At 48.9% G+C, this 8,802-nt stretch overlaps 1 protein-coding gene across 1 annotated transcript; it reads right to left on the bottom strand.

Moving 5' to 3' along the window:
• Positions 1–233: 233 nt before the first annotated feature.
• CCL16 (C-C motif chemokine ligand 16) lies at positions 234–7,040 on the bottom strand. The gene is made up of 3 exons (XM_003817968.5): positions 6,965–7,040; positions 3,778–3,898; positions 234–3,366 (listed from the first exon to the last, which is right to left on the bottom strand). Exons 1-3 carry the CDS (start codon positions 7,038–7,040, stop codon positions 3,201–3,203), a joined length of 363 nt encoding a protein of 120 aa, XP_003818016.1. The 3' UTR covers positions 234–3,200.
• Positions 7,041–8,802: the final 1,762 nt, after the last annotated feature.

Below are 8,802 nucleotides of genomic sequence, written 5' to 3'. Positions count from 1 at the left end.
TATATACACACACACACACACACATACACACACACACACATATATATATGTATTTTTAGGCAGAGTCTTGCTCTGTCATCCAGCCTGGAGTGCAGTGGTGATATTATGGCTCACTGCAGTGCATTCTCAACCTCCTGGGCTCAAGCAATCCTCCTACCTCAGCCTTCTGAGTACCTGTGACCACGGGCACACACCACCGTGCCCAGTTAATTGTTTTGTTTCTTTGTAGAGATTAAAAAATATGTAAGATCTCACCATACTGCCCAGGCTGATCTCAAATTCCTGGACTCAAATGATCCTCCTGCTTCAGCCTCCCAAAGTGCTGGGTTTACAGGCATAAGCCACTGTGCATGGCCTTGTTATGTGTGTACACACACACACACACACACACACACGTTTTTTGAGACAGGATCTCATTCTGTCACCCAGGCTGGAGTGCAGTGGCACGATCTCAGCTGACTCCCCAGCTCAAGGGATCCTCCTGCCTCAGCCTCCTGAGCAGCTGGGACCATAGGCGCAGGCCACCATGCTCGGCTAATTTTTTTTTTTTTTTTTTTTTTTTGTATTTTTGGTAGAAGTGGGGTTTCGCCATGCTGCCCAGGCTGGTCTCGAACTCCTGGCCTCAAGTGATCCGCCCACCTCAGACTCTGGAAGTGCTGGGATTACAGGCGTTAGCCACCTTGCCCAGCCCCTGTTATGTCTATTTTAACACACATACATCCATCATCCCCCACCAAGAACTGACCTAAACCAATAAGTTATTCCTGAGGTGCTAAATTGCCACCATGGCCCTTTAGGAATTTTTTTTTAAAATTGAGATGGAGTCTCGCTCTGTTGCCCAGGCTGGAGTGTAGTGGCATGATCTCAGCTCACTGCAACCTCTGCCTCCTGGGTTCAAGCGATTCTCATGCCTCAGCCATCTGAGTGGTTGGGATTACAGGCGACCACCACCATGCTCAGCTCATTTTTGTATTTTTAGTAGAGATGGGCCATGTTGTCCAGGCTGGTCTCAAGACTTCTGGCCTCAAGTGATCTGCCCGCCTTGGCCTCCCAAAGAACTGGGATTACAAGTGTGAGCCATCGCGCCTGGCCTAGAAATTTTTTTAAAGGAAAGATGCTGGGACATCTCATGGAACTGAAAGACCAGCTGAAGCTCCCAGCCTGGAGCTGGGGCAGGAAGTGAGGCAGTTCCAGGGACCTCAGGACAGAAGTTCATAGACCTCTTTCCTTGGGACACTGCCAGAAGCTCACTTCTGCTCTAGCAGCAACCAGACTGAGTTTCTCAGGTCCAAATTTCAAATCTCTCTGAGAGTCTGATTGGCCAGCTAGATGAGATGGCCATCCTGGGAAGATGAGCTTGGGCTGGGGAGGCAGCTCGTTTTTTTTTTTATTTTTATTTTTTTTTATTTGAGACAGAGTCTCTCTCTGTCGCCCAGGCTGGAGTGCACTGGCACGAACTCGGCTCACTGCAAGCTCCGCCTCCTGGGTTCATGCCATTCTCCTGCCTCAGCCTCCCGAGTAGCTGGGACTACAGGCGCCCGCCACCACGCCCGGCTAATTTTTTTGTATTTTTAGTAGAGACGGGGTTTCACCGTGTTAGCCAGGATGGGCTCGATCTCCTGACCTCGTGATCTGCCCCCCTCGGCCTCCCAAAGTGCTGGGATTACAGGCGTGAGCCACCGCGCCGGCCAAGGGAGGAGGCTCGGGTTTTAACAACATGGCCACTGGGGGGCAGTTATGAGTCAGTTTACCAGAATCCAATTCATTGGCCCGTTTTCAGCTTGACACTTCACTGCATTTATTTGTTTCTCTTAACCATCCGGTCTTAATTACCTGTCTTAACCATCCGGTCTTAATTACCTGTCTTAACCATCCGGTCTTAATTACCTGGCTTTTGTTTTGTCTTCACAACAGCGTTTTGGGAGAATGTTGAATGCAAGGGAGCTGAGTCAGCTGTCTGCTGTTAAGCTGGAGACAGAGGGGAAGATTGAATATAAATGGCCCCCAACCTTGACAAAAGTCTCAAGAAATGTGGAGAAGCCCCTGAAAAAAACTGAGATTAAGCTTCTTTCACCCTAGCAGAAAAAAAAGCAGGAGGTTAGGAATCAAGCTGTCAAATAAGGGAGTTTTATTTATTGCATGCTTGGGTTTTGGACTAAGAGTTTACCCCTAGCCGTGTCTCATACCCTTTCTTTCCCTGTCCTGCAAAGCTTAACATGGGAGGTAGAGATTTGTGTCTCTTCTTCTTCTCTCTCTCTCTCTTTTTTTTTTTTTTTTCCAATCAGGCACTCTCTGTACCCCTGCCACCCTGAGGAAGACAAAATATGAGAGGATCTAGCAAAGCCTCTGCAAAAATGATTAATGTGAATATTCCCATCCGGACTTCCTATGAAAAAGTTGTATTATAAAATGAAAGAATAATTGAAGAAAATATAGATCCAGAAAAATCCATAAAGATGGACAGGAAAAATCAAGAGTTCTATGGGGCTCTTAATGGGTCAAGACCCAGAGGGCAAAGATCATCTGGAAGGCTGGAAACTGGCTAAGTATTTACTTAGTAAATACTTAGTAAATACTTAGAATGGCTTGTGTACTGGTGTGAAGTGAGGAATTGAAAGAGAGCAGGAGAAGGATGTGAAATATATTTTTCTGTGTACTAAGAGTGCACTGGGCGGATGTGGTGGCTCACGCCTGTAATCCCAGCACTTTTGGAAGGCTGAGGCAGGTGGATTGCTTGGGCACAGGAGTTTGAGACCAGCCTGGGCAACATCGTAGAATCCCGTCTCTACCAAAAATACAAAAATTAGCCAGGTGTGGTGGCGCAAGCCTGTAGTCCCAGCTACTCGGGAGGCTGGGGTGGGAGGATCACTTGAGCCTGGGAGGTGGAGGTTACAGTGAGCCAAGATCAAGTAAGCCAAGATCACACCACTGCACTCCAGCCTGGGTGACAGAGTAAGACCCTATCTCAAAAAAATAAAAATAAAAATATAAAAATAAAAGAGCGTACCTCTGCCCACGTCCCTTAACTTTGGTATTTCCTCCTAAGATTGAGAAAATATTCGAAATACTTCTCCTTTATTTTGATCATTGTTCTGCTTCTCTCAATGTGACTGGCTAGTTTCAGCCTAATAAGGCTTCCCCTGTTTTCATAGGTTTACCCCTCTCTTCTGTAAACAAGGGCTTCCACTAAAGCCTGGTCATCACTGGGAGTTGAGGAGCTGGGGTTGACCATTCTTTGCTGTAATAATTTTAACCGTGGACAAGTTCCTGGTAGGCAGCAAAGGTAGGTTGGGATCTTTGATGTACTCTTGGACCCAGTCGTCATTGGGGTTGGTGCAGACTTCTCGGTTCCTCTTGGTGACGAAGCTGCAGAGGCAGAATTAGACCGTCATGGGCTGCAGACTCGGGCAGGAGTCCGGTGCCCACCCCCACCTCTGGTTCACATGGAGCTCACCTTATGTTCTTTAAAGCTTCCCTGGGCCTGTCCTGGCTGGGTTCCCTCAGACAGCCTCTCTCTCTGGCCTCAGAACCTTACCATCCCTTCTCTCAGTCCCTTCTCCACTCAGCCTAGACCCTCAAGCTTGGGTTTCATAATGGACCACATAGCTAAAAGTGGCAAAATTAGGAATTAATCCCAGGCCCCTGAGAGCCAAAGGCCAAACCCTTAGCTACTGCTCCACTGCTTCTAGCATGGAGACCTCTTGATCCCATGTATCTCATTCCTGCCCCTGGGCTCCCTGTCCCTCTCCACAGAAATATCTACAAGGACGTGCTTACATGATTGCTGGCAGGTGACAGTTGAGGGCCTTTCTGTATCCCACCACTAGTCTCCTTGGCAACACTTTCTCATAGTACTTCAGGCAGCAGGTGGATGGGGTGTTCACCCACTCAGGAACTTCTGAAGGAATCACATTGCAAGCTGAGCCAGGGAAGCAGAGGGGAGACCACAGCTGCCCACCTCTGTCTCCCACCATTTGTGTTTCACTCCTCTGATAGCAAAGCCGTCTGTTAGAGGAGACCAATGATAGCTTGACTGGTAATGAAGTGCATAAGATGAATCCCTTTGGGGGACATACATTTAGAACCTTCAGCCTCTGAGCTGAGTGTCAACTACAAATGACTTGGTTATTCACACTTGCCAAGGAACCGGGAGGAAGCTGGCTCATTCTTTTGTTTATTGGTGACTTGATCTGGCAAACATGTGTTGAGCTAGTATTATATGCTGGGCTCTATGGGGGTAAAAACATGAGGAAGATACAGTCACTACCCTTAAGTAACTTACAGACTAGTCAGGGTTGAAAGAGAAATTGAAAAGTTAAACAAACACTACCATAGAATGTGGTCCAGGATAGAACAGACTTTGGCATAAGGTGCTATGGGAACAGAATGAAGGGCCCCTAACCCATCCTTGGTGGTTGAGGAAGAAGTCTCAAAGCAAGTGAGGCCTGCATTGATTCGTAAAGGATGAGTAGGATTTAGACACACGGCTGGGTGTGGTGGCTCATGCCTGTAATCCCAGCACTTTGGGAGGCCGAGGCGGGCGGATCACCTGAGGTCAGAAGTTTGAGACCAGCCTGGCCAACATGGTGAAACCCCGTCTCTACTAACAAAAATTAGCCAGGCATGGTGGCACATGCCTGTAATCCCAGCTATTCGGGAGGCTGAGGCAGGAGAATCACTTAAACCCAGGAGTCAGAGGTTGCGGTGAGCCAAGATTGCACCACTGCACCCCAGCCTGGGCGAAAGAGTGACTCCATCTCAAAAGAAAAAAAAAAGGATTTAGACACACAAAGGACTTGTAGAATCTGGAAGAAAGAAATGCAGGAAAGCCTGAAGGTAGGGGAAGCTCAGTGTGTCTTGGGAGTGCTGGGCAGTTTGGGTGGCTGGCATGCAAGGTAGGAAGAAATGAATGGGCAGAGATGAAACTGGAGAGAGGAGGAGGGTCTGGTCACACACCTGCTGAGCTACTGAGGAATTTGGACTCTATCTTAGAGGTATTGGAGAGGCGGAGGTTAGGGGGAAGGGTGAGAGAGTAGAGCCATTAGAGATAGAAGTTAGAGCAGGAGGAAAAAGTATATGATTTAGGCTTTGGGGTCAGACAGCTTTGGGTTGGAATTTTGACTTGATTTGAATTTCGACTTGAATCATGGGCAAATTTCTTAATCTCCCTAGGTTTCAGTTTCCTCATCTATTAAGTGGGGGTAAATGATACTTACTTGTATCCTAGGATCATGGTTAGAATTCGGTAAGAAAATGATTGGAAAGCCCTTAACTCAGACAGCCTGGCACACAGAAAGGCTCAATCAGTGCTTATTATAATTAAGAGCCAATGGTAGTAATGACTGCTCTTCTTGCCTTGGAAATGGCGCTTTCCCCCATCTCTTTGATGTATGCAGGATACTAGACTTGATTGGTTATTGTCACTGTGTTTCCTTTGAGCTGTCCTGACTACCCATCAATTGGGGATACTACACAAGAGGTCAGTCCAGAGATCTCTCCTAGCCCCCAAACCTTCAGAGTGCAAATCTTTTTGTAGCTTGACCCCTTTGCCTCCAGTGAGTGGCAAAGCTTGGGACATCTTGAGAGCACCATCTTGCTGATCCATGCTTTGGGTGGGCCATTTTCTCTTTCTTGAAGCCTGAACCCACTGCACTGGCCTGATTGACTCTCCCAAAGAGCACTGTTCCCCCCTCCCACACAGTCCCTCTGTAAGTGATGCTCGTATCACTGGTTCTCAAAGCAAAGTTTACAAAGACCAGGGTCATCCTGAGAGTATGTGGGCAGATTACATGGTGCACTTGACCCTTGCTCCTTTGTGTTTACACAGGCAGAGTCAGGCCAGACTACATGCCAGGGTGACCTTAAGAGAGAAAAGAGGCCAGGCATGGTGGCTCATACCTGTAATCCTAGCACTTTGGGAGGCCGAGGTGGGCAGATCACGAGGTCAGGAGTTCAAGACCAGCCTGACCAACATGGTGAAACCCCGTCTCTACTAAAAATACAAAAATTAGCTGGGCGTGGTGGTGTGTGCCTGTGATCCCAGCTACTCAGGAGGCTGAGGCAGGAGAATCACTTGAACCCGGGAGGCGGAGGTTGTGGTGAGACAAGATCGCGACACTGTGCTCCAGCCTGGGCAACAAGAGCGAAACTCCATCACAAACAAAACAAAACAAAACAACAAGCAAACAAACAAAAGAGAAAAGAATGGCTGGGGCAGCCTAGGGCAGGTACACGTCCTTGTCCTCCCCACCCCCGTCACCAGGTCCTCGTAAACGATGATAGAGGGAGGAGATACGGAGGGGCAAAACAAACCCCCTCCTCCATAGGCCCCAATTCTCCCTTTCCCCACGCTCCAAAACCTTTCAACCCCTTTCCTCTTTTCTGCAGATTTTATTTAGTCATAGGCTGGGGGATGGAGAAGGGGACCATAGATTCCCAAGCAGCCATTCCACTGGGACTCATTTTGGTTGTCTGATAGTCCCAGCAACCTGTGCCAGCCATGTTGAGGAAGGGCTGTCTCGGTTCAGACTCCCAATTCCTGGGCTTAGACCCACATGATTGTTTGAACCTTCCTTCCTCTCGCCACTCATTCTTCCAGGGCACCTGCCACTCTTCTTTCTCATCCGCGTGCCTCCCCCTCCCTTTCATTGCATGCACTTCTTGTTGCATTTTCTGCTGCTTTCTTGGCCTCTCCTCCTGAATGATCATTCCTGCTCACCACGCTTGGGACTCCTGAGGAAATGGTGACCCAGTTTCCTGGAACTACTTACCCCAGAAAGATCCGGACCAACCCCAGCTCTACTTACAAAGGGGAGAATTGGAGGTCAGAAGCTATGCATGAAGGTGGGGAGAGCCCACAGGGTCTTATGAGGCCAGAGACCCGACAGCGCCCTTGGCACCACCTCCCTGCCAGCTGCTCCATCCCCCTTTCTCGTTCCTGCCCTACAGAGACAAGTGGACTCACTTGGCTGGCTGCAAGAAGCCGAAGTAATGATAAGGATGAGGACAAGGAGAGACAGGGCAGCCTCGGAGACCTTCATCCTCTCAGCGGGGCAGTACAGCTTCAGGGAGAGCCAAATGAAGATGTTGTCTGTTGCTGGTGGTCCGCTTGCCAACTACTCAGCTCTCTGGACCTTGACCGCATCAGAGCCGGTAGAGGAGGAGAAACAACAGGCCTCAGTGTTTGCTGAAACAGGGCAGCAGAGGATGGGACTTGGTGCAGAGCTGAATTCAGTAGAATCTGAATTCACGTGAAGAAATGGGCGAATGTGTGTCAGCTATCTTACATGCCCTATCTTATATAATCCTTAAAATAGTGAAGTAGCGATTATTACTTCCCTGGGACTACTGAGGCTTAGAGGCTAAATAAATTGTCCAAGGTCACCTGGGTGGATAGGCGGATGAAAAACCAGATCTGTTTGATTTCACCATGTTACCTGCCACCATCTGTATGTTGGGGAAGGGCAGGCAGGGTTGAACCACCCCAGCTTCCCCCAGGTGATCAGTCTTGGGGAGATGAGCACAAAGCAGGATTACAGAGCCCAGACTGAGGCAAAGGTAGGGCTTAGTTGCCTCTGAGAAGGAAATGCCCTCTCCCAGTCCAAGGCCACATGATTGAGCTCACACTCTTTCATGTCACAGCGTATGCTAATACTCCAAAAAAGAAACACAATGTGCCTGATCCTTGGGTCCCCATTTGTTGCTGGACCGTTTGACTTATTTGTCAATGTTTTTATTTATCTCTTTGGACCTCGGACTTTGGACTGATTTTTAGGTGTAGCCAGCTCGCTGATCCCTCCTGGGTGCCCCCATGGCCAACCATGACCAGCAGGGGACCCTCCAACTCTGTGCACCTGACAACCTGCGTCTGTGCTCCAGGACTCCAGCTTCCGCCCCTCTGGCCTGGGCTCTGGCTGGACCTGTCCCACAGCTTCCTCTCTCTTCAGGTGCCTCAGGACCCTTTTCCATGTTGAAAGCTGCATTTAGAGAAGAGATCAAAGATATAAGGGATTTTGCTGTTGATGGACAGCAAGCTTTAGAGGCATAGGTGATGTGTTTCAGGTGTTGAGGGCAGTGGGAGGCAGGGGCAGAAACAGGGACTGTGCAGATCCTTATGGGGCTTTCTGCTTGGCATGACTGCTCATAGATAGGTAAACCATATAATGCAGTTACTCCTGGTGGGTTCAAGGCTTCACCTGGTGGTGAAGCTGTGGCTTTTTGTGAGGGCATGGAGGGTACGTATGTGGGGCATCCTCTTGACCTCTGTTTATGGAGGTGACAAGGCCTGAGAAGCCTGGTTGTGACTTTGGCATGCAGGCCCCCATATGGCCCTTAATGTGGCCCACAAGCCCTTATCTGTGGAAGGCTGGAGACCAGGAAAGGGTGGTCATAATCCCTACTCTGGGCAAGCTCTTATTCCAAGTACTCAGAGCTCCTCCTTGGGCCCTGAAGATAGGTTTGAGAGCTTATTCTTGGAGCATAGTCCTCCTCTTGATTTCTGTCTTATTCCATCTGTCCCTCTATCCCTCCCTCCCTCTTTCTCTCCATCCATCCATCCCTCCCTCCCTTCCTCCCTCCCTTCATCCCTCCCTGCTTCCCTCCCTCCATCCCTCCCTCTCTCCATCCCTCCATCCATTCCTCCTTCCCTTCATCCTTCCATCCACCCATTCTTCCTTTCCTTCATTCATCCATCCATCCATCCATTTCCTGAACACCTGGTATGGGCTAGGCTTTCTGCTAAGCCTTCTAGGGGATAAAAAAGTTAGTAAAACAATATGGTATAATCTGATGTATGTAAGCGAA

This window comes from Pan paniscus, chromosome 19, assembly GCF_029289425.2.
Source record: "Pan paniscus chromosome 19, NHGRI_mPanPan1-v2.0_pri, whole genome shotgun sequence".
In the NCBI taxonomy this organism is placed as follows: Eukaryota; Metazoa; Chordata; class Mammalia; order Primates; family Hominidae; genus Pan; species Pan paniscus.
This window is presented reverse-complemented; position numbering and strand designations above follow the sequence as displayed.

What these genes read in the sequence shown, in the direction of transcription:
- CCL16 (XM_003817968.5), bottom strand. Translation starts at nt 7,040, where the DNA reads ATGAAGGTCTCCGAGGCTGCCCTGTCTCTCCTTGTCCTCATCCTTATC. An exon ending in GGCTTCTTGCAGCCAGCCAA is followed by an intron (nt 3,899 to 6,964) that starts GTGAGTCCACTT and finishes TGATTCCTTCAG; the next exon opens with AAGTTCCTGAGTGGGTGAAC. An exon ending in TGTCACCTGCCAGCAATCAT is followed by an intron (nt 3,367 to 3,777) that starts GTAAGCACGTCC and finishes CTGCCTCTGCAG; the next exon opens with CTTCGTCACCAAGAGGAACC.